The following is a 26,656-nucleotide window of genomic DNA, read 5'->3' as shown; positions in this document are numbered from 1 at the left end:
ATAATGTGATCAAAACACTGGAATAGGGTTAAAGAATATGTTCTTATTTAGTTTGTTATAATGGGGAGATTGACAGGAGATAGCAGGTTAGATTCTTTATCCTTCTTTCTCTTTCCCTTCTTCCCCCTGCTTTCCATGCTGCACTCCACACTAGCCAATGGAAGGAAGCACGTCTGTTCTAACTGGTTTGTAGCTGCTTTCTGCACTGATCTTGCCATCTCCTGACTTGGAGAGTTGCAGAAATACTCTAGGCTCCATCTATATGGTTAGGGCCACTGTAGATGTCCTCTGGGAGCAAAGAGACCCCAGTCAGGAGGACAAACATGTGACAGATGTTAATTGCATTGCTTACTTCTGGAAGGTGCTCAGCTGCTACAATAATGAGTACCATATACAAACCTATACAGAATAGAATATAGACTGTAACCATAGAGACACAGTATGGTCCCCACAAGTCACATGGCCACAGACTCAGAGCTATGTCTAGAGTGACATAGAATACATGTTAATAATTTCTTCTTGGCCATAGGGCCTGCGAACAATAGCCAGGAAACAGCAACCACAGTCAGAACCCCTCCCTTCAACCGGGGAGCAAGTGGCAGAGAGCTGTCAGAGAAGGACACCTAGCTAGGGGCCAACAGCCCAGCCATACCCACTCACTCAGTTCAGAAAACGCTGCAGTCAGGCCCAGGGGATCCAGCAACCTAACCACAGTGCTTCACCCAGTCCAGGACAAGGAGAAACTAGGCCAGAGCCTCAAGGAGCCATCTGGGCATCAACCCAGGGCAATGCCAGGAGCACCCAGGAGCACAGCAACTCCCATGTTTCTAAAGCTTGGTCCATGCTTCCTCCTTATCAGAATTTCTGCCTGACAATTAGGATATCTATCATTTTTGTAAATAAGGCAATGTGTATTAATCAAAGATGCAAATTTGAGCATTGATTCATTTGCATAGAATCTCAAGATTTTGGAACCTTCAACTACAACTGGTCAAAAAAATTCTGATGAAAGATTTTTTTCATCAGAATTTGCCAATTCATTGAAATTGAAACATTTTGTGATGACAATTCCATGTTGATTAAGTTCCACTGGAAACTGCCTGGTTTCCCTCCAGCTTGCCTGCTGGGCTCTTTAGCAGTCTGCCACGTGGATTGCCTCAGAGTTAGGGAACCAAGGGCTTCCAGCTTCCACAGGTCTGGGGCAGCCCTGCCAAATAGACTGCCCCAGAGGCAGGGCTCCATTCCCTTTCAATGAGAATTCCAAAATGTTGAGGTTTTTTTCCAAATAGGGATGAAACCGTATTTCAAAATAGAAATTCTGTTTCACTCAGGATTTTGATTTCTCCACACAGCTCTACCATGTTCAGGTTGACAGGTATGGGATGGAACAGACACATAACCTGCAAAAATTGGGGTAAATAGTGCTTCTGTAGCATAATCCCCCAAAGGTCTCTTCCTTAGATCCCACAGGAGCAGCTGGGGATCTGTGGGTCTGAGAGCAGATGTATGAGGATGGTAGAAGGTAGAGGCAGGGAGAAGGTGCTTTTTTAGACAGCATGTTTCCCTCGACTACCAGAGGATTTAGAAGCAGACATCCTTATGGTAGTTTGAGGTGAAGTAAAGACTACAGTAATAAGCCCACTTTTCATGGCTTTGTGTATACATGTGGAGTTGCTAGGGCACAGATGCAGAAGAGGGGCAATCCCTTATGAACCATCCTGAACTGCCCTATACGCTGACATAATGGAACCTACATTTCCCCAGCGAGCCTCAACCTCTATATGATTGCCTGAACCCTTCTATCTTGAAGGGAGCATATGGAGAAAACTCCATAAGGTGAACCCTGCAGCATCTCTGCATACTTTTTTCATTTCTAGTGGGTTTTCCCACCACACAAAGAACACATGGCCTTGTATTTGTATGCTATTATATTTTTTCTTAGATCATACCACTGTAAATTTCTATTAGAAAAAAAGACTAATGATATTGTACGGAAAATAATTTCAATGAACATTTTTAAAAATAAGTTTGTTTTGGCAACAGTGGGAAAAAGTGAATGTAGTCATATCCTACCTGTGAAACGTATTAGGGTTTGCAGAGTAACAAACAAGCAAAGGCATCAGCTAAACCTAAACCAGTAGATCTATTTCCTTTTCTGAATTAATTAAACCTTGCTTTTTTTAAATTTGCTGTAAGATTCAAGATAGCCTGTTTCCGCCCCATCCCCACTCTGCAACGTTTTCAGGATTCCTATGGAAAAATACAGATACAGACTAACACGGCTGCTACTCTGAAACCTGTCATTATGCAAGGCACTGAATTTAGCCGTATGGAGTGGTAATCGATCAACTTCATGAAAAAACTCGTACAGATACAGACAGACATCTTCCTTTCCAAATAAATTTGTTAGTCTCTAAGGTGCCACAAGTACTCCTTTTCTTTTTGTGGATACAGACTAACACGGCTGCTACTCTGAAACCTATGGAAAAATGATTCATCTCATGAATACAGTGTCTTCCTGCCCATATTACTTCATATAAAATAACATGAATAAAACCAGTGTACTTTACTAATGGGCACTCAATGAGTGAAGTAATAAAATAATTAGTCTTGGGTCAGGATTTTGAAAATAAATTTGCAGACTACACACAAGTTAAATCCAGCTATGATTTGTAGTGCTTGCTATTAAAAATACCATCTTCAGTTTCGTGCTAAATATACTGGTGACATTATTCTGGAGCAACATACTTTTTGTGTGTTTGCGCTTCTTGAAGGTCTCTCAGGATTACAGGCTTGATTATTTAAAACTAAGCATTATGAAATCTCGTCACTTCTGTTAATGATGAGACTGAAAGTATTCTCAGAGTTTTCTCAAAAAGAAAAGGAGGACCTGTGGCACCTTAGAGACTAACAAATTTATTTGAGCATAAGCTTTCTTGAGCTACAGCTCACTTCTGCCACTAGGAAAGAAAAAGTGTAAGGGCTCATCTAAATCTTTCACGCAAATTATGTGTTAAAATTGATTCTGTCAAGCACATTATGTTCCTTATTATATATGCCATTATGAATTTAAGTTATTGATTTTCCCTTTTTCCTGGTATTCCAAATTTCATATGTTGTACATTCACCCTGCTTAGGTGGAAAATGCTCTACGAAGGGATGTGTGTGTGCCTGAAACCATTAGTTACTTTATATCTAAAGTTCAAAGACTTACTTCTACCAGCGTTCAATTTGTTAGATTTTATTTTTTTAAGGTTTAATTTTGCTGATCATGTTGCTGTAAAGGATCATAATACATGGAAATTAATTCATAGTACTTAGCTTTGTGGGTGCATGCGTGTACAGCTTTGTTTTTGTCTGATAACTATTTTTTTCAGTTACACAAAGCAGGGAGATGGCTATGTAGCAAACTGTGTGTATCATGCACCTCACTCACAGTTTGACCACTTCTCTTTACCCTCCCCCTTGCCCAGGATTATTTCTAACTATCCAAACCTCTTAGTAATTTCAAACGGCTTCCACTTTTTCTTATTTAAAAATAAAAGCCCTGCCAGATACATGTTTCCTTCTATCCTACCCCACTCTTCAAATACTATCCTGAGGCCCGTGGTGACGATATACCATCCTAGACCAGTGACAGGTTTAAGGACTGATACCATATGGCCCATCAGGGCTGGAAGTGAAGGGGGGGGAAAAAAAATCTCCTCAGAGAGACAGGAATCCCTCTTTTAGCCTTAGGGTATGATATCAAGGGATCTTCTAAGTCATGACATTACTATGCATAGAAAAGCTATTTTTTATAATCTTCAGAGGTATCTAAAATATTTGTCAGTTTTTTCCTCTCCTTCACATGGCATGAGTCCTTTACAGTTGGACTTGTGGCACATCGAAAGGCTGGCTCTAGAGCAGAGAAATAAAAAAGCAGTATTAATCAACATTTCTAAAAACTCGCAAATATTTACTGTATGGTTACCCATGTAAATGCTGGTGCAATATAAAGGCTTCACTGCCACTTGTTTGTGAGTAATGCAGATAATCCCATGTTGCTTCACTGTTTTTGAATCATATGGCCATGCTAATACCAATCATACCACATCCGCATGTATTTCCTCTGTCTGAAATAGTACCTAGCTCTTTTTATGCTTTTCATCAATAGGTTTCAAAGCACTTTACAAAAGGGCATAAATGTCATTACCCCCACTTACAGAGGGGAAACTGAGGCACATGGGAGCAAAGTGACTTACCCAAGATTACCCAGTGACAGAGCAGGGAACAGAACTGAAGTTTCTGAAGTCCTAACCCAGCCCTCTATCCACTAGGCTGCACCATCTCCCACTATAAGAAATTCAGGGTTTGTTGTGTTACAGTAGTATTTTGCTAAGTTCCGCGTTATGCGATATTCAAGTTTCACACCCTTGAGAAAACTTCAGAGTCTGTCCCTATAGCTAGTGGAGACAAAGCATCAGGAAAGTGAAACTTTTCTCCTTTGCATGGGAGTCAGCTACAATAAACCAGCCAAGTCCTGTAATTATGGAGATGCTTGGCCACAACTCCAAAGAAATTTGCTTACTGGCTCTCATTGCTGTTAAAATGATGCAAAGGGAGGAGTGACTGGAATGAGGAAAAAAAGAAGAAGGGTGATAAAAATGACATTAGAATAAGATCAGAATAAAACTCTGACATAACCGTCAATGGTTCAGCCCAACAACTAGCAGACTTCTTGCATCAGATAAGCTGCCCAGTATTTCATGCCCTTCTTCAATCAGAGTCACCATTAATACTTTGTATGTTTATCTACAGTCTCAAAGTGCTTGGCAAACATTGCTGACTTTAACCTCACAAAACCCCTGTGAAGGAGGAAAGTATTATTGTTCCCATTTTACAGATGGGAAACAGAGACAAGAGATGAAGCAATTTGTTCAAATTCCATAGCAAGTCTAGCAGAGCTAGGAATATAACCCAGATCTTCTAAATCCCTGTTCTGTGTTTCAACTACAAGACCAAGCCTGCCCACTATATACAGAATGCTTATGTAGTAGTCTTGAACTTCTCTCATAAACACAGTCCATTGCGTTTACATATAAAAAGTGTTTTATATTGTAATTACGTTTTCCTCTCCCATTTAATCATTCTAACTACTAGCACCATAAAGTCTGATTTATTGACTTGTACTAGTGTCCTTAATATTAACATTTTGAGTACTTGTCTCTGTGTTAGCAGGGAATGCTGCATGGGATACTGGTTCCCAGGACAACCATCCAGTTTGCTTAATTTATGGTCAATCTAGGGGAACTAAAGAAAATGGCACTCCAGCATCTTCCTCCAATCCAAGCCAGTTTACATGAAAGATTTTAATTATTTATACATTGTTTCAATTACTCCAAAGGTTTGAATCTGATCCCAGTTGCACCTGTTTTACAGCAGTCTGTCTTCAGTTCATTCAGTGACTTCAATGGAGTAATTTGCCCAAGTTAGAGACGAGAACCAGCTCCCCTGAGTATCTGAACATTTTGGAACCTATTTTACCTTTATGTAAGCAGTGTCAGGATGAGCTCCACCCTGACATCTGGTGGTGAGGTGTGGCAAGTTGTGGAAAAGAACTTCAGGGGCCGATCTCATTTGCATAGGCACACCCACCACGCCTAGAATGAGATCATAGCTGCCCAAATGGTCACTTTGGCTGCTGTGGGATCCCCAGTGTCTCTGTTATTGGGGCAGGAAGAATAAATTGTTATTACCCTGATTATGGGAACTGTGCTTGGAACTGTACGTGGCCTTTTGTTATGCTGGAGGGATTCACCATCAACTAAGTAGCACTCGCTAGGCAAGGGTCATGGGTTCCAAAACTGTGTGAACGGAGAGAGGCTGGGGACAAGTATTAATACTTGGTGGCATGGGCCCCTTTTTGAGGGCCTTACATGCTGATTGCACTTCCTCCTCTCTCCACTGTGGAATATCAGAGCTAATTTTGATTTCATTAGAAGTCTAGTTATAGGCTGCTGAGCTCACTTTGGGCTGACAGTGCACCAGCACTGGGGCTCCCCTACTATAAGCTGAATTCACTTAAGAGCTGAAATCACTGAGTGTTGTGTTAAGTAGTGGGGGAGCCTGAAGATATATTGTGGAGCAGTTTGCGGGACGGCTGGTGAAGCAGTTCGATGCGGAGCAGTGTGTGGATGGCAGGAGCTGCTTGTGGGCCGTGGAGCTGAGTGAAGGAGTTCGTGGGGCGGCTGGCGGAGTGGAGCGCCGCTATGGAGCTATGGGGCGGTCAGCTTCAGATCACGTAAGGTGCCTCTTACCTCCGTCCCATTTCCACCCCGGTTGGGAGGTAAAGCTCCGCAGATAAACTTTCGAACTCTGGGGCTGCCCTGACCAGGGACAGAGACTTTTGGGGCATTGGACTTTTGGGACTTTGGGTGATTTGGGGTTGCTGGACTCAAGAACCAAAGGGAAAAGGGCATGCCCCAATTTGCCTAGGGTGGGTTTTTTTTTTGCTCATGGGTTGTGTTATGAATCCTGTTGGTGATGTTTCCCCAACATAATGCCACATTGTTTCTCTCTGTTATTAAAAGACTTTTGCTACACTCAGACTATGTGCTTGCGAGAGGGGAAGTATTGCCTCTTGGAGGCGCCCAGCGGGGGTGGTATATATTTGTCCCAAGTCACTGGGTGGGGGCTCGAGCCGGTTTGCATTGTGTTATTGGAATGGAACCCCTAGATATTGAACCCGGCCCTTGTTGCTGCCAACTCTGACGGGCAGAAGGGTTACATTTATAAGGGAAGTACCTCATGTTTCATGCACACACCTGAGACATTCTATATCTGTTTCTTTAACAGATCTGTTATAATTTTTTTAAATCAACAATTGGTTAATTACCGATCTTCAGGTAAAAGTAGATCAGGTAGGAAATTCAGCTGCATACACCCTAAGGCTATATGACTGCATAATTTACTAAGAGGGGTGTCATTGAAGAGATTATAACTGTCTGCTATAGAATGAGTTATTTAGTAAAACAGCAGTCAAAGGGAGGGCATTTCCTCCCAGTTCATAGCCACCTGCAGGAGCTCAGGGCTTGAGATTTTAGGTTAACTTCTAGAAAATGCCAACTAGAAAATTATGCTCCAAAGCCAGACTCTGGGAATGAGAAAGCATATTGGTAGTTTCTCATGAGGGCTTTTATGTGACTGAAGAGCATATTGCCATCTCACTCAGTCCTGCGGACTCTGTCTCAGACTTAGGGACACTGCTTTTAATTCTCTTCAATTTTACCTTACCCTGAGTACAATGCCTGCTAAGCTGAACGTCAATGGTCAACAAAGATGCCTGTTTCTAATTCCTCCAGGAAACAGTCCCTTGTTTTTAAAGTGTTAGCTGACTTTTTATTCTGTTTCTTTTAAGAGCATAATAACCTATATGAACAGCAGGTACAGCAATAAAATTACCTCTGGGATGGATATCTCAAACCTAACCGTTTTTTTTGCCTTTTATTTTTCCTATGTCTGTTATGTTTCTGTGCTGCATTTAAACACCTATTGTAATAAGTATAGTCTACAGACAACAGTGTCTATGATTTACTGTGGGTCAAATTCTGCCACCCTTACCCTTGATGAGTAGTAACCTTAGTTCTTAAATAGCTCTTCTGAAATCAACAGGGCTTTGTCTAAACTAGGGCTCAGGGTCTGATTTAGCACATTAGCTAATACAGGCTAACTAATGTGTATTAGAAATCGAATGTAGACAAGGCACGCTGCATTTAACATGTTCTATCCTGGCCAAGTTGAAGTTTAGTGGGAGCCTACTCACATGAGTAAAGAACTACTTAACGTGAGTAATGATTGCAGAATCAGGCCTCACATAACACTCTCAGGAAAGTGGGACAAGAACACAGCCTCTTTTGCTTGAAGTAAAGAACACCTCTGTCTAACACTAATAGGAGGTCCTTATCCTTTCCATGTGCTGACCATTAAAGACTAACAGCATGCACTCACATACAAAATCAGTACATTACTGTAAACTTCATTTCACCGAGAACAAAGAGAAAAAATCATGGGCAGAAATAGTTTTTCTTAAGCAACTAAGTACATGATCCAAAAGAGATTTTCTTGGTCACATCAAACTTTAAGGCCTAGTTTGTTCTGCCGTGTGTGGGCAGCACACAGCTGGCACTGGTAAAATCTGTCAAGAACTAGAGGTTCTTCGTGACCATACTGACCACAAAGAACCATGGGACAAGGGATAATATAGATGTGTTTCTAGCAAGTTCATAAAGCTTATATAATTTGTCCTTCTCTCTAGTGGAGATCTTGCTAGGTCCTATTTTATTGCTACTCGAATAATGTAATTCTCTCTACTCTGGGATGCCTGCAAGTCAACCAGCACACAACATGGCAGCCCATAATACATCACTCGGGTGATCTTTTGTGAATATAATACACCTGCCTTGCTGTCTTTGCATGGGTTGCCAGTAGGACAATGGGTGAATTACAAACGTGCTTTGCTGACATGCATGTAGTAAACAGAGTAGGACGCACCTTTCTGAGGAACCAATTATCAATTTGGTATCCTTCTAACACACTGTATTCTTTCTCTAACTGCCATTTGAAGGTCTCAACTCATGTTAAGTCATGGCCTCCAGGATATGAAATAGGCTACCACTGGAGGATCTGTTAATCTTCCCACCTAGTCTTAAAGTGCTGAAGACTATTTAATGATATGTCTGTGGAACTGTTTGGAGTTTGGCACTCTGTATTATTGTTGGGTGTTACGCAATTCTAAGTTGTAGTGCGGCACCCGAGCACCTAGCCGATAAAATATTATTAAAAATATTAATTCATATACTTTTGGTATCTCAGTTTTGACATTTTCCTGTTTCTTATTAAACTTGGTTTTAGGTGCATCATGGCTTTCCACAAGAAAAGAATATATTTATTAACCTGTTTCACATCTCCAGTTCTCTTTCTCGAAACGAAAGAGACATTAATGTATTCTCTTGTTAAACATTCACAGCTTCATATTATAGCCTTACCTTAAATTTTCCATCTGATGAAAATATGCTAACCCATTTGTTATCATAGTCTGCAATAATGATGTCACCACTAGGATGCACAGCCACTCCTGTGGGCCTCTGCAACTGGCCAGGAGACCTTCCTCGTATACCAAAACGACTTTTGAACTGGCCATCATTGGAAAATATCTGTGATTTAAAAATATTTACTTTTAAAAGTAATTCTACATGAATCACAGTAATTAATGTCTCATCACATGGTCTTTGGCAAAAAGAAAAATAATTAAAGGACTGGAAATATTAATTGTTACAGTCCCTTTTCTGACTGTAATAATGAAACAATGTTACTGCACATATTTGAAACCAATTTAGGCCTCAACCCGGACCCTAACTTTATTGCAAACAACTACTTTGCACTTACATAGCACCATTCTTGCAATAATCTCAAAATGCTTTACAGACATTAGTGAATTAATCTTCACATCATCTCCCTGAGGTAAGGAAGTGTTGTGATTCCCATTTTATAAATGAAAAAAGTGAGGCACAGACACACTTAACCAAGGTTCCACAAGAAGTCTGTGAAAGAGATGAGGGAGGATAGAATGTAGAATAGAATTTCAACATTTAATTACCTGAGTTAGGGGTAAATATTGGGTGATATCCTGAGAGGTGCTAAGGTACTTATCACCTTTCAGAGTTTAGCCCACTGGCTGTGTCTTCATGACAGGTAATTAGATATTGAAATTTCATCTGTGGCTGCAAATACAATTTTGCACTTGTATTTCATGTAAGAGCATGTTTAGAAGCTACTAATGAAAATTTGATGCCATGTCTCTTTGAAAACGTGTTTAGTTTATTAATAAAAACAAGTTTATACTGCAGTTGACTCTGCGAATCCAATATTCTGAGGGAAGAGGAAACTATCACGTTAATCTCCAACCATACATGCAGTCAGAATGGAGCTGATAAATCCTTAATGGTGAAGATGATACTGATAGAAGGGAGGGAAAAACCCATCCACCCAGCTTGATCTTCACACAGGAAATTGAATCTGAACACCTAAAACCAGGATACTGTGGTTATTGGGGCTGCCGCTATAGAAATCAACGTTTGGATGATAATATCAGAGAGAAGAGTAAATTAAAACAGACTGATGTGAAACTAAAAGGTATTTGAAAATGAAACCTACGTTGCTTTTTGTTTTTCCTCAAAAAATCAGATTACGCAACAGAAAGTTTGGGCACTGTATTCTGGATTTTATTTGGGAACACTGATTGAAGTAATAAAACTTGTAATGCAAAGTCAATATTTTTCTAATATGACTGCTGATCAATCTCGTCTTTATATTCAAAGATAATAAAAAGGGAAGCAATTCTAGCACATGCTGTAGCAGATCTGATATGAATCTGAAACAGCTACTATATTTCAAAAAAAATATCAGCGTGATCCTGAATGCTGAGCAGGGCAGGCTTCTCTATATTTTCTAGCCATGCTTGTACCTTACAAAAGGTATCTTTAATACAGTAAAATACTGATATTAAAAGAGTTGTAATACCTGTACACACTGGTTGTTACTGTCTGCAATTAATATTTTTCCATTTGTAGATGCAGCTACCCCCTGAAGATTTGTAAATTCTCCTTTGTTTCTTCCTTTGGTACCTAAAATTGGATATAAAGCACATATCAAATCAGGTTACACATATCAAATCAGTTAGGGCTTTCAATTCCAACACTTAAATTAGGTTTCATTTTGTCCTTATACTCTAGATTTCTAATGTGAAATATTCCTGTTACCATCACCAGTCAAAAGGAACATGTATCTGAAAGCAACAAATCTCAGTAAACGACAGAGGCATTGTCCTCTTATTCCTCAGGGTAAGTCTTCACTACCCGCCAGCTCGGCGGGTAGTGATGAATCTATCGGGGATTGATTTATCGTGTCTCGTCTATACATGATAACTCAATCCCCAAATTGACACCTGTACTCCACCTTGGCAGGAGGAGTAAGCGGAGTCGACGGGGGAGCTGCTGCGGTCGACTTGCCGCCATGAGGATGGCCAGGTAACTCGAACTAAGATACTTCGACTTCAGCTACACCACTAGCGTAGCGGAAGTTGTGTATGTTAGTTCGAACACCCACTCCACCTCCAGTGTAGCCCAGGCCTCAGTCTGACTGCCATTTTAACCCCTTCAAGTAGTAATCCCTTTTCCCTTTCAGAAATCATGGTACCTTCATACTTTACATCTTTCTGTGACAACAGGAAAATGCTTCTCAAAAGAATGGTGGCTATTAGGCTTCATGTTAGCTCAGACATACGATAGCGATGGGTATTAAAATAAGAACCTGGACAGATGGAGGAGTGTAAAATATGGGCCTATACAGTCTGGACCAGTGAAATTAGAGGTTTAGTTAGACCATATCTGAGAGTGTATTTGTGAGAGACCTTTCCAGCCATTTCAAAACGGGAAGCTTGCCAGTCATCTGTACATATAATTTCCAGTTTATATAAGGTTTTCCAGGCCTTATTTAGATGGTAAAATCTTTGAGGCAGGGACTGTGTTTTCTTAAGGATTTGTTTTGCATCTATCACAACAGGGACCTAATTCTGATTGGGGTCTCTGAAAGCTACTGTACTATAAATATTAAATAACAACAACTGAGATAGAGCAATACATGTACCACCAATACATGTACCACCACCACCTTACAAGTGCCTTGTCAAATCAACTAATGAATTCTCACAATATTGCTGTGATGTAATTAGGTACTACTCCGATTTTACCAGGGAAACTGAGAAGTTAAAACTATATTTTCAGAAATGTTCACTAATTTTAGGTATCCTCTTTGAGACACTTACGGGTCCATTCAAAATTAGTGAACACTTTTGAAAATGTTGATCCTACATGACTTATCCAAGGCCACAGGATTCTTGGGGTACCTATGTGGGAGTGAAGGATTCTCTGTGTCCTCACCCCACCTCGTACAAACATGCAAGAATGGCCCAAACTTGCACCAAGGTGACCTGTAACTCTTAGGAATGAGCTTCTTTTCAAACAAAAAGATTCTATGCAATTTACTAAAAACTGGCTGTAATACTATTTCCATTGGGCAAGTATTTTTACAAGCATTCATTGGCCACATAGACCTTCTACTTAGATGTTTCAATATATAGTTTTCATTGAAAAATTGTATTTTGTTTTAGTCAACCCAAAATATCCCTCAACGCAATTAAAAATGTTCTGGCTAGGATTCTAGATATAGGAGCGATGTATTAACCCTACTTTGTCTTTGGCTCTCATTAGGGATGCACATTCAAGAGCAATGCATTTGGCACTACTCCTCCTCCCTTCAATGACAATTTCCGTTGGGAAGCATGGATGCTGGGTGCACAGTTCCAGTTATTGGTCAACAAGAACATTTAATTCCTCTGCTCTTCATACTGAAACTGTATCCCTTTGTTTCTCTCAGTCTGTTCTTCCAACTACTGGGCACTTTCATTCTTTCAATATGATACACATTTTTTATAATTATGGCATTCGAAAGGGAAAGTAAATGTTATGAGAACAGCCAGCTATACACCATTCATGCTATCCACACTGGACTCATTGTGCTTAAATAACATTAACTTTATTTCTAATTTACACTCAACAGGAAAATGAACAACAACTTTTAGGATCGGTATCTTACTATTACAGCTGGCTGGCAAATTCTGACAAAATATTTGTTGTGGGAATTTGCAGATTGGTTTGTGGAGACTGTTTGATTGTGACAAAGTTCTGATGGAAAACAGGCATATCTAGAAACTTGCCTACCAGGCAGCTTTCTGTTCGAAATCTGCCTAGTTTCCTGATGGCTTCCAGGGTCCACTAATCCAAGAGACAGCCACCCACCATGAAGACTTCCTGGGGACCAGAGACCCCAGAGCTTCCGGCATCAGACACGCTGGGACAGCTAACTAGGCAGATTGCCCTGGAGTCCTGGATCCAGGGCTTTCCCTTTTGTAGAATTTCAAAATTTGGAGGTTTTGTTCCTAAACAAAATTTCAAAATATTGAAACCCTCCACAAAATGGAATTTCCTTTCTTCACATAGCTCTAATTTTGAGCGTTTCCTTTGGATCCTACATATGTGGTGGCTCTGTACATATTGTTGAAGCAAAAGGGCTAACTATGTGCGAAGATTTGTGCCCAGACTTCCACCCTCTTACTTGGACAGCCATCTGCAAAAGGATATTTACTCAAACTTCATGCATGTCTTGCTATCATACACCCTCTCCTAATGTTTGGTTTAGGAGAAGAGTAAGAAGTAAGAGGAGTAACTGGAGTAAGAAATGCCTAATATTACAGAGATATGCTGGGGGGAGGGGGAGAAGAATGTGTGTAACACCCACAAATCTTCTATGCAAATTTTAAAACCTCCATCAATGTATTGGATATTGAGGGTGCATCTAATGTTTTTAAAACTTCTGAAAATGCAAATTCAGTAGACATTTATGCACCAGACTCAGACAGAGTTTTGTTAGAAGGGCTTTCTGGATGATTTTTGTTTGTTATATGTGGACACCTCTCACTGGAAACTTGAATGAGACTAAACACATCACAGACCATCAAATAGCAACACATTTCTGGTCCCTACCACTCTGGAAAGGATTTGAACTACTCACCTAGCAATGAAAATTTGTGAATCCCATTACCAATTAACTAAGTCTTCCATCTGCCCAGAAATATTTGTTTGACATAAAAAGCATCAATCCATTTCTTACTGCTTATTCTGTGTTTGTTTTTACTTAGATATACTCAGAACAATCGAGGACTGGAGACATAACCATATAGTAATTTGATTATAAAAATCCTACAACTTGATGGTGTGTGATTTTCCCTCGGTAACTCATCCATGTTCTATATATATATGCGCAGCATTTTAGGCCTGATCCTCAGCTGGTGTAAACTAACCTAGCTCCATTGGCTTCAGTAGAGCTAGGTTACTTATGCTAGCTGAGGGGATAGTCACATGGATGCACTCTGTTTTTAATGTTTAAAATTATAAACTCCTGGGAAGGGAAGTGCATTTTCCTTTGTTTTGTACAGTGCCAAGCACATTGTCATTGCATAGTAATGAATCAAGATCAGCCTGACAGGCACAAAAAATCCAGACATGTCAGTCTGAACAGCCTTCACATCCTACGTGAACACCACTTTTTATGCACTGCACAGTGTGCCTCTACACATTCAAATCCATTCCTTCTCCACCTTCCACTGCCAGTCTTTAACTTGGCTAGGACTGGAGTCTGAACAATAAAAATGCAGGTTGGCTTGTTGGGAAGCTAAAGGCTTGCTGTAAGTGAAACCCATGAATCTCCTGGGACCACCAGTTGCAAGTGGGTTGTGTACTCTTTGAAAATATCAGATTTCCAAGAAACTGATGGAAAAAATGTTTGCTTGTGCTGAGCTGCACACAGAAAACCCCTCCTATCTACGCAGTCACTTGAGATAAAGTGCATCTACATCCCTTTTTTTGTAGATTTGCCTCAAAATTTAGAAGGAAAATCAGTAGCAGGCATACACTGTCTTATCAATGCCAAGAAAGGAGGGAATGAAAAAGTGAATGATAAAGTATGCCCTAAAGAGAGAGTTGGGAGAGAGAGTTCCTTGACACCCAATCTCAGGAAAAGGCTGCACTCAGTGCTCTTTGACCAGAAAAGGTGGGACAGTTCAGTGAAGAACTGCGGGCAGGTGTTTGTGGGAAGGAATAAAGAAGAAACAGATCCTAGAGGATCTCTTTTAAAAGTATAAACAAATAATTTTGGATTTTCACAGCTATTAAGTTTAATTATTTGTCAAATGTATACCCTTATCCATTCCATTCTGAAATTCTGCGTCTGTACCATCAATTATCTAGGTAAACAATACTCTCTCTATTGGCCCCATTCAGCATTTCATAGTCACATAAATTATTAATAAGCCCCACAATTGCTTTCAATATATGTGAGGAATCAAAAGATCAAATAAGTTCCTCAGTAGAAGGTGGAAACCAAAGCATGTGAGTTTTTAAATAAATCAAATTTAAGTACACATGCAAAAGCATTTACTTACACATGCAAAAGCATTTACTTACACATTCAATTAGGCAACTAATCACAATCTGGGTAAGTTGAAAATTTCATATTTAAGACGACAACCAGGCCACACTCTCATTCAGGGGACCAATAGTTTTTGCTCCCTAATATTGCCTCTGGAAATTGTAAGGGCACGTTTGTTGTGCACCCTGAAACCTAGATGTATCTTACTGAATATTTAGCTTTAAGAATTAAGGGAAGAATTTTTACAATGCTAGTAATATGCTCACTGGTTTTCATTGCTGTAATGTAGCAAGTTCCACTTCCCATTAGTGTTACCTGGTAAGGGATCTACAATAGAATTACATATTTGCTACAATAATATTTTGATATTTTGAGCACTTTTGGACTCTGTAGTGTTTAAAACACTAAAAATGTGTGCATGTCTCTAAAGCAAGCTAATCCATGGGCATAGAAAATTAGAAAGAAATTTCATATGCCACGTCCCATCAACAGAGTGTTAATCAATACCACATTTGTATTAATGGCCAGCACAAAAGCACTCTCCTACCAGATTTTGATGAGTTTTCTTGTGTATAAAAAACTCAAATCCTAGTTGTAAACAAATATCCACATGCTCCATTATGGTTCTCCAATAGAGCTGTATGAACCTTTGGCTGCAAAAGTCAGAACGCTGCTAAACCTGCAAACTCAACCCAGGATTGTCGAAGGGTTTACATGAACCTTTTCCCTCTCAATGAATTCAAGAATTGGATATATGGTTTTATTAAAAACCATGAAAAACTTCTTTTCAGTCACAACTAGCCAAAATTCAGAATTTTCAAATGAGTCTGGAATTTGAAAATCTTAGAATAATGGGGCTGTAGGTCAAAATAGCAGGTAAAACTTCACATATGCTCATTAATTAAGGGCATTCGAAGTGCACACTGATATTGAAGTTGTGGTTGCAAGACCATTCAGTCAGTACTTATGCGCTTTTGGAGCTCTCTAATGGACTGTGCACATGTAGTACACAGTACATAGTCCAGTGGCCAGCAAGGCAACTACTTCTCCATAGATTTTTTTAATCTGGAAGAGCTATTCTGTTAAATAAATAGATATGCATTCGCCACAGAATGGGAGGAAGTGACCCATGTATCCCATTGGGTGAAAACTCCAGTGTCAGTAGACAAAGCTTCAAGTTCTAAATTTATTTTTTCAAGCAGTCAAAACAAAAACATCACATTATGTTGTTTCTGTTATAACAGAATGAAGCTGTGCTTCAACTTTCAAAATACATTTGGACTTGTTTTATAAGTGAGGCTTGCAGTATACAGACAGGGCTGTGAAAAATTGGGACTGTCCCATGAATTGTAATCCAACCCGATATCAGGTTCATGGTACAAGCTGCTCACTTGAACCAAGATATGCTGCAGTGCTAACAGAAACTACAGGTAGAAATAATATCAATATATATCCAGATCTCTTAATTATTTTCAAGGTTATTATCATTTTCATCTATTTTAGTATTTTTAAAAATATATTACTTTAAAAACTTATCTGACACTGTAGAAAATGAATTATTTTAAGGATGGGCCAAATTCTTCCCTGGGTAAACTGAATGAATCTGGCCTTTGCTCTGTGTGCATGTGAGCGAACACACATGAGCGACAGAGAAACCAGTGCTCATGAAGGAGGTCAGATTGACAGACATGGTAACAGAGGTCCCCTGTTCATTCTTAGAACTGGCACATCTCAAATGAAAGCTTGCACAGCTGCTCTTATGTAGCTGCACTGTTAGGCTAGGCCTCAACACTGACCTGTGTGTCTTGTGTACTCTAGGAAAGTTAGGACACAGTTTGCCACTAGTGTAGCTGCAACAGTGGGAAACGTCTGTTTTTTAAGCTTACTGTGAGTAGGGCTAGATGACTGTGTTAAAAATGCCTGAGACATGTCTACTCTAACCCCTCCGTTGTTGCTATCACCAATGGAATTGCATTGGTGGACACAGCCCAGATGAAAAAAAAAAAAAAAAAAAGGTTTAATCTCCACAGCTTTTTTCAATGACCAGTCTCCCTGATGAGACTAGCAGCAAGAGTTGCGTTTATGCTGCATATGGTAGTATTTTTTGTGAGAAGGATACGTGCCCACTAGAAACTGGAGAATGTTCAACAGGAACTAAATGCATTTCACTTAGGCCACCAAACAGTCATCAGGATACAAAGTCTGGCCACTACTGAAGTGGGCTGAATTTGAACCTGTGACCTAAATGTGAAGGGCTCTATATCTTGTTTCCAATTTTCTGAGACTGCACGCCCCATAAAAAGAAATGTTATTGCCAATAAAACTGAGCACCATCCTCTCCTTGAAGAGACTCATTAATATATATTGAATCTGTAATATTCACAGGGTCATTTATTTCACAATGCAATACACTGATCTGCTTCTTCTGGTGATCCTCTGTGCAGCTTCCTCCAATACGCACTTTACTCCTCTCCATTCTACTTTAAATATCTCCCCTCCAAAATAGATTGTTGGGTCCATTTTCAAAAAGAGAATGTTAATTTTAACCTAGATACTATGATAATGAATTATGTAATCAAACGGATATGGCTAATCATATGCACAAAGAAACCAGTTGTGATTGTATGCCTATCGCAATTCTTAATGTATTGTGGTCTTTAACATTTGTTCAATCACTCTCTTCAGTGACTGGCAAAGCCAGCATATTGTCCTGTTAGCAAATTCCATACATGAACCTCTGTAGACCTGATTTTTTAAATATTGTAATCTTGCTCATTTTTTCCCCTCCCCAAGTCCTAGGGAAATTTATAGATTTAATATTTAGTTACCTTGTATTATTTTAAGATACAGTAAAATAAAGTATAGGCCTTTTTAGTTAATGAGTTGTTATATTCACAGGCACAAACTATATTAAAAAAGAATTAAGACAGAGTAATTGTAAATGAGACCGAGATGTTGTATTTATTTCCAAAACAAGCACTATAAGCCCAGGAATTTAGAGATAAGGTTAAACTAAAATAAATAGCCCAAATATGTTAAGGTATGGAAATGTACAGTTAAGACATCCAAACAACTTTAACTCTGCCCTGTAGTGACATCATGCAATAGCTGTATATGATTAAGGCATTTAGCTTTTGTAGTCCCAGATTAGTTAAAAAAATTTAAAGACACATAGGATTCTTTTCTTTCCGCCACTGACCATGTGAAAAATTTTAACAAAGATGTTTAATCTGAGACCATACATGTAATCACGTAGTTATTGCGGTGTCACTATAGCAAGGTTACGTAATAGTTAAGATTTTAACCTACTTTATCCAAAGTCACTGATATACATTCTCAACCAGAGTCCCATTTTAACAGTTTTTGTCTTGACATTTCCCCTTTTAACAAAATATTAACATTTTCATACAATAATAAACAAGAAAACCAAAGAGAATATTACTATATGCTATTTCTAATGTTCTGAAGAGATGTAATATTAATTTAAATTTAAATTTTGGGGGCCAAATTCAGCAGTACCCTCTGGGTGCTTACACTGTTCTGGAGCAGCATGAAACAGCCACAGTGTACACATCAATTTTCTCCTCCTTCCAGAGTTTTCTCTTCTCTCCTCACCCTATATTCTCCTGCTCATATACCCCAGTTTTCGCTTCCCTCTGGCATCCCATTTTCCCGGCTCATACATAAGATAGTTTCTACTGCCCTATATTTCCCTAGAGACACACACATCACATTTCCCCCTCGAATCTAAAGCTTTTGTCCTTTCTGCAGAACTGATGCAATAGCTAGTTTATGGGGGGAAGAAATTAGGGTTAATGATCATTTTTTTGCCATTTTTCATAGCTTGAAGTTAATCTGGTAAGTAGAGGCTGAAGAATAAAGTCTTCTATTCTAGAGAAACTCATGAAGAAAGACTTGTCCTCCCAAAAGGATTACCATATCTCATTGTATACAGTGGAACAGGGGCCACAGACTGACTTCAGTTAATATGTCCTCCTTCAAAATAACCACTACCTTCCATTGTTCTTGGGAGGGGAGGGGGAAGAGGAGAGAGTTAAGCTTCCTGCAGAGAACATGGTAGCCTCCTTTGGTGTCAGGAGGTGGAAAGGAACATTGTGAGGAGAAGGCAAGTTGAGGCTTTGGCTAGATAGTTACTGTACTGACCCAAAAAAGAGTGATCGTGGTTAAACAAAGTAAAAGAAGAAGTGAGAGGCAAAAAGGCATCCTTTAAAAAGTGGAAGATAAATCCTAATGAGGAAAATAGAAAAAAAAAAGAGCATAAACTCTGGCAAATGAAGTATAAAAATATAATTAGAAAGACCAAAAAAGAATTTGAAGAACAGCTAGCCAAAGACTCCAAAAGTAATAGCAAAAAAATTTTCAAATATATCAGAAGCAGAAAGCCTGCTAAACAGCCAGGTAGGCCACTGGACAATCGAGATGCTAAAGGAGCACTCAAAGATAAGGCCATTGCAGAGAAACAAAAATGAATTCTTTGCATCAGTCTTCATTGTTGAGGATGTGAGGGAGATTCCCAAACCTGAGCTATTCTTTTGGGGTGACAGATCTGAGGAACCGTCCCAAATTGAGGTGTCATTAGAGGTGGTTTTGGAACAAATTGATCAACTAAACAGTAATAAGTCTCCAGGACCTGATGGTATTCACCCAAGAATTCTGAAGGAATTCAAATGTGAAATTGCAGGACTACTAACTGTTGTCTGTAACCTATCATTTAAATCAGCTTCTGCACCAAATGACTGGAGGATAGCTAATGTGACGTCAATTTTTAAAAAGGGCTCCAGAGGTGACCCTGGCAACTACAGGCCAGTAAGCCTAACTTCAGTACTGGGCAAATTGGTTGAAACTATCGTAAAGAACAAAATTGACTGACACATAGATGAACATAATTTGTTGGGAAATAGTCAACATGGTTTTTGTAAATGGAAATCATCCCTCACCAATCTACTAGAATTCTTTGCGGGGATCAACAAGCATGCAGACAAAGGAGATCCAGTGGATATAGTGTATTTAGATTTTCAGAAAGCTTTTGGCAAAGTCCCTCACAAAAAGGCTCTTAAGCAAAATAAGCAGTCATGGGATAAGTGGGAAAGTTCTCTCATGGATTGGTAACTGGTTAAAAGATAGGAAACAAAAAGGGTAGGAATAAAATGGTCAGTTTTCAGAATGGAGAGAGGTAAATAGTGGTGTCCCCCAGGGATCAGTACTGGGCCCAGTCCTATTTAACATACTGTATGCATAAACAATCTGGAAAAAGGAGTAAACAGTGAGGTGGCAACATTTGCAGACGATATAAAACTACTCAAGATAGGTAAGTCCCAGGCAGACTGCGAAGAGCTACAAAAGGATCTCTCAAAACTGCGTGACTGGGCAACAAAATGGCAGATGAAATTCAATGTTGATAAATGCAAAGTAATGCACATTGGAAAACATATTCCCAACTACACATATAAAATGATTGGGTCTAAATTAGCTGTCACCACTCAAGAAAGATCTTGGAGTCATAGTGGATAGTTCTCTGAAATCATCCATTCTGTGTGCAGCGGCAGTTAAAAAAGCAACAGAATGTTGGAAATCATCAAGAAAGAAAATATCATATTGCCTCTATATAAATCCATGGTATGCCCACACCTCGAATACTGCATGCAGATATGGTCGCCCCATCTCAAAAAAAGATACATTGGAATTGGAAAAGGTTCAGAAAAGGGCAACAAAAATGATTAGGGGTATAGAACAGCCTCCATATGAGGAGAGATTAATAAGACTGGGACTTTTCAGCTTGGAAAAGAGACAACTAAAGGGGGATATGATAGAGGTCTATAAAATCACGAGCGGTATAGAGAAAGTAAATAAGGAAGTGTTATTTACTCCTTCTCATAAATACAAGAACAAGGGGCCACCAAATGAAATTAATAAGTCGCAGGTTTAAAACAAACTAAGTATTTTGTCACGCAATACCCTGTCAACCTCTGGAACTCCTTGCCAGAGGGTGTTGTGAAGGACAATACTATAATAAGGTTCAAAAGGGAGCTAGATAGATTTATGGAAGATAGGTCCATCAATGGCTATTAGCCAGGATGAGCAGGAATGGTGTTCCTAGCCTCTGTTTGCCAGAAGCTGTGATTGGGTGACAAGGCATGGATCACTTGATGATAACCTGTCTGTTCATTCCCCAAAGGGAATTGCCATTGACCACTGGCAGAGGACAGGATAGTGGGCTTGATGGACCTTTGGACTGACCCAGTGTGGCCATTCTAATGTCTTTTGAGAAGAACATGTAAACTGAAAGCAGTATTTAGATTCAGCTCTATTGAGAACAATAGGAGATAGAAGCCATTTTGAAAGAGGGGAATTATTCTTCAAATTCCCTGATAAAGAAGATGCTACTCAGTCCTGTTTTAAGGAGAACTTGGAAGAAACAGATTTTTTAAAGATATTAGGTGCCAGTGGGAGTTAGGCACTGGGATAACTCAAAAAAATCTGGCCCTAAGTGTTTTATCATGTAGGATATAATCTCCTGCCTTTAAACCTCTACTCCCACTTACATCAATTAAGACTCCCCCCACCCCCACCCCACTAAACTTCAGATTATTATTTTGGTATCTGTTAAATGTACTGTTCACCTCACAGGACACAAGAGCCTATAAATTAAGTTCTAAACCCAACAGTAAATATTAGTCACAGGAGAATTTCTATCCTTTCACTTTCTTCTCTCTCCAGTTGTCACAGAGACAAACACATTGGGTAGGAATTCCAAGAACAAAGCTGGGTTTTTTTCCCTTTAGGGACACATGGAATGAAGTCCCATGTAACTCCTCATTTATTGTTCTAACAACTTCAAAAGCCTAGACCTGACCAGCATTAAATTTCACTTGTGTGTTGACAATTTAAAACTAGCTTTTTACCCAGTTTTCCTAAAGTGTCCTTAATTACAATTTGAATGCCATGACCCTAGTACCAATAGATAGAAGATACTTTCCTTACCCACTCTGAAGATCAAGTCATCTTCAATGGGATTCTCTTTTCTTTTGCCAGTGCTGTACATACTAGCTGGTCTTTTCACAGCTTTTTGCTTCACATGGCCACTGCCAGGAGACTTAACACGCCTCTTAACTCCTTCGGTAGTAGGGGACACATCTGCTGATCTGATCACTTTAAGTTTAAATGGACTGCCCCTGATATGCTGATCATAAAGTCTCAGAGAGAGAGTAAAGTCCCCTTCTTTCTGAACAGTATACAAAAATTCGTAAGTGCCGTTTTTATTATCAAGTATTTCTCCATCCGCCACACTCCCATCAGGTGTGCTCAGTTCAGCAGTGAGGTAAGCACTCCCAGATTTACAGAGCTCCCCATCTTTGTCCTTTGTTGTTATGGTAACTGACATAGGCTGCCCAATCACAGTTTGCCTCAGCCCCTCACCTGTGGCAACTGTTTCAGATGCTATGGCATTAGTGGTTAAAATGGTACCCAGGTTGTGAATGGATTTCTTCAGTCCTTCTGTTTCTACTATGAAGTCTAGCTGGTCATTTTCACGGGGCTGCAGTGGGAAGTCCTGGTCAGCCAGCTCATTCAGCTTGTCACTCATTTGCTTCTTAACCAGTAAAACTTCAGTTTCAGTGCCATGGTTGAGTGCTTGGGCTGTAAAGTTGCTGCAACTCTTAATACTCTCCTGTCCTTCAAGCAGGGTATTCAGCTGTGTCTGAAGGACCTGAAAGTAACATGAAACAGCTGGTTCAAGTCATGTCAGGATGAGATTGTGTGACATCAAGCTGGAATTGCAAACTCATAGCTATGCAAACCCTTAAAGCACAACCTATTGTGTCATATACGTTAAACGCTTCAACTTTTTTAAAAGTGCTGTGTCAATTCCTTGGAACCCACCAGTAAGCTATGGCAAGATTTGTGGAGCACTAGGACTCAGTTTGGTGTGGACCTCCTAATGTGAAACCCTGAAGCACTGGCTTCAGAGGTCCACCAGTAGCAGCATGTAAATATTATCGCTCCATCTGCCTCACCACTCAATGTGCTGGTAGAGCTTCCATCCCTCTGTCTGAGAACAATCACAGATTGGCCACGTTGTTAAACAATGAGCTCTGCACACAGAGATCCTGGTGTTTTGGAGTCACCAGATATTCCCCTATTTACATGGGAGGCTGCAGCAAGTTTCCCCAGAGTTCCTCTTCTCCCACATTTAGAGTGGGGAGAAACAGCTCTGGAGACCCCAAGAAGCATGGTTGTCGGGGGCAGGAGTCTCAGAATAGCTGAATGGAGAAAGTGGCCCTCAACCAAGAGAGGAGAGAAAGGAAAGAGAGTCTCCCTATCACAGAGGTGGACAAACTTCAGCCCGGGGGGCGCATCTTCAGATGTTTTAATCAGGCCCTCAAGTTCCCGCCAGGGAGCAGGGGCTGGGGCTTGCCCTGCTCCAGTGCTCCAGCCAGGGGCTCGCTCCGTGCAGCTCCTGGAAGCAGTGGCATGTCCCTCCTCCAGCTCCTACGTGTAGGGGCAGCTGAGGGCTCTGCACGCTGCCCCGGCCACAAGTGCCGCTCCTGCAGTTCCCATTGGCTAGGAACCACAGACAATGGGAGCTGCAGGGGCAGTGTCTGTGGACGGGGCAGCATGCCAAGCTGCCTGCCTGCACCTCCACGTAAGAGCTGGAGGGGGAACATGCCGCTGCTTCTAGGAGCTGCGGTAAGTGCCACCTAGAGCCTGCACCCCTGACTTCATCCTGTGCCCCACCCCCCCGTCCCAGCCCTGATCCCCCTCGGTCCCCACCCAGAGCACCTCCTGCACTCTCAACCCCACATCCCCAGCTCCACCCCAGAGCCTCTACCCCCAGCCAGAGCCGTAACCCCACCCCCACCCACCCCTCTGCCCCAGCCCGGAACCCCCTCCTGCACCCTGAATTCCTTATTTCTGTCCCCACCCCAGAGCCCTCACCCCCACCCTCAATTTTTTGAGCATTCATGGCCCGCCATACAATTTCCATACCCAGATGTGGCCCTTGGGCCAAAAAGTTTGCCCACCGCTGCTCTATCAGGAAGCAGGGAGGGAAGTCTATTCCCCAGTTTTCAGCAGCCAGGAAGGTCGCGGGTAATAGGACAGTGGGAAGAGTTGTTGGGGGGGGGCAGGGACAGTAGCCTGAAATTTTGGTGGATTTTAAGTAGCCACTTCATACTTAGGTTACAACAGAGTATCCATTATACACTCAATTTTAGCCCTTACTCTAAAATCCACAAAAAATAAGTCATATGAACCTCAGAACTGGTAAGTGAGGTCTGGAAACAAGGTACATACATACATATACACACACCATATCCAGTGTCTCCTGTCCTTCTTTCAGGATAGTTGGACAATAATTTGACCTGTTGGCATCATGCACCCGTTATAAGAACTGGCTTATTAAATTAATAACTGTCACTGGGAAAAGAACACATCTCTTACTTTGTGTTTAAGGCCATAATTCACTTCCAGTTCCATAAGCAACACACTCTTTCGCACATTTAAAGTCTTCTGTAGTTCATCAAAAGTGGAATGAATGTCATCTACAATGCTAGCCTTTTGGTTGGCTAACTGATGTATGATTTCAGATATGAAGTGAAGTGCAGAATCTATCTCTGGAAGTCTGTGGAAGAAATAAATTACAATGACTGGCATCTCAAAAGACATTGTCTTGTCCCTTGTTCCTAAAATCCTGTGATGAAAAATACTGCCTTTAAAAACCACATGGGAATGGGATTGTTTCAGCAACAGAATTGTACTCCTTTTATTACAGTTAGGATTGATTGCCAATTTGGGTTGGATGTATGACTGAGGTTTCATCACATGACATTAAAGATTCATCTTTAATTCCTGGAGACTCCAGGACAATCCTGGAAAGTTGGCAACCCCTCATATAGTGCAGTCGTTTAACCTTTTTAAAACAAAACCAAAGATCGATAATGCACCAATGACATTGTAGGGCCAAAATCCTCTCTGGTGGAACTCCATTGAAACTGATGGAGTTCCACCAGGGGGACTTTGGCTGTCTATCCTTAATTCATGCTTCTGTAGGGGAGTTGGAACTTTCCCACATCTTTCTCTCTTTCCCAAAAAGTTCTAATATATTTTTCAAGATCAAGTATCATTCATGTGTTCTGTGTTGAAATACTTATGCCAAATATTTTTCTCCCCAGCATTCTACACCCCTTCCTTGGAAGGTATGTACCCTTAGGGTGCATAAACAGGACCCAGCCTCTAACATGCAAACGATAGCTAGGGGTTTTTTTATCCTCTTCTCTGTAATACAGTAGAACCTCAGAATTACAAACACCTCAGGAATGAAGGTTGTTCATAACTCTGAAATGTTCGTAACTATGAACAAAATGTTGTGGTTGTTCTTTCAATATTCAGTTGTAATACAGCTTTGAAACTCTACTGTGCTGAAGAAAAAATGCTGCTTTTAACCATATTAATTTAAATGAAACAAGCACAGTAACAGTTTCCTCACCTTGTCAAATCTTTTTAAACTTTCCCTTTTTTTTTTTTTTTTTTAAAAAATAGAGTAGTTTACATTTCACACAGCACTATACTGTATTTTCTTTTCTTTTGGGGGGGGGGGTGCGGAGAGGGGGGTCGGTCTCTGCTGCTGTCTGATTGGGTACTTCTGGTTCCAAACAAGGTATGTGTTTGACCAGTCAGTTTGTAACTCTGGCATTTGTAACTGTGAGGTTCTACTGTTTGGAGTGCATCATAGTCATTAATAGATTTTATCCTCACAACCAACCACATCTCTGTGAGGCAGGGAAGTATTACTCCCTGTGGTGAGGGTCCCCGCTGCCCCAGAGTGAGACGAGCCCCTCCGGTCATCAGAGTGGGCGGAGCCAGGAAGCTCTGAGTCTGCCCCACAGAGGATCAGGCGTGGCGCAGGAAGTATAAAGGCACAACCCCAGAACTCACTGAGAGAGCAGCCACTGGGGAGACCAGACGCCTCTGGCCTACCTCCCGGTTGGGAAGCCGCAGCAACCTGCGGTGGACCCAAGGGCTGGCCGGACCTGCCCCACGCCAGCTACCCGGAGGAGTGGCTGAGCCTGCACCAGGCCAGCTATCCCGAGGAACCCATGGTGCTGGACCCCCCTGAGGATACCACCCTGACCCAAGTACCTCAAGAGGGGGAGTCTGGAAGTAGCCTGGGGACAGCCGACCCTAGTCTGGCTACGACACTACCAGAACCCATGTCCGTGTGTTGCAGCCAGGATCCCCACTGATGCAGCAGCGGGTCTTCTGCTGCTGCTAGGGCCCCGGGCTGGGATGCAGTGGAGTGGGTGGGCCTGTGTCCCCGCTGCCACCCAACTCATGGGTGGCAGTCTCTCCCTCTCCCAGGCCTTCGGACCCAGGGCCTGGACTCACTGTGGATAAACTGTTCTTGCTCATCCCCTGCCTGAGGGCCTGAGCATCTGACTCACCATTGCCCCGCCCTGACCTAGGGCCTATCTGTGTTGTTTCTACCTTCACAAAGGCCACAGAGGAAGACTCCTGTGGCTAATTCCCTGCTAGACCTCTTCCTGAACTTAGTGAG

The 26,656-nt window shown here is 41.0% G+C and overlaps 1 protein-coding gene across 13 annotated transcripts in view; it reads right to left on the bottom strand.

Annotated features, from left to right (window-relative positions):
- The window catches only part of TRIM2 (tripartite motif containing 2), a 118,935-nt gene that overhangs the window by 10,736 nt on the left and 81,543 nt on the right, over nt 1–26,656 (bottom strand). For all 13 annotated transcript variants that reach the window (XM_084625531.1, XM_084625535.1, XM_084625529.1 and 10 more), the window contains 4 exons: nt 24,544–24,724; nt 22,087–22,810; nt 10,561–10,664; nt 9,027–9,194 (listed from right to left, as the gene is read on the bottom strand). In XM_084625531.1, the coding sequence (XP_084481657.1) occupies nt 9,027–9,194; nt 10,561–10,664; nt 22,087–22,810; nt 24,544–24,724 (1,177 nt within the window). The remainder of the gene's footprint in view (nt 1–9,026; nt 9,195–10,560; nt 10,665–22,086; nt 22,811–24,543; nt 24,725–26,656) is intronic.

Source organism: Lepidochelys olivacea, assembly GCF_965140295.1.
Source record: "Lepidochelys olivacea isolate rLepOli2 genome assembly, chromosome: 4".
NCBI classification, from domain to species: Eukaryota; Metazoa; Chordata; order Testudines; family Cheloniidae; genus Lepidochelys; species Lepidochelys olivacea.
This window is presented reverse-complemented; position numbering and strand designations above follow the sequence as displayed.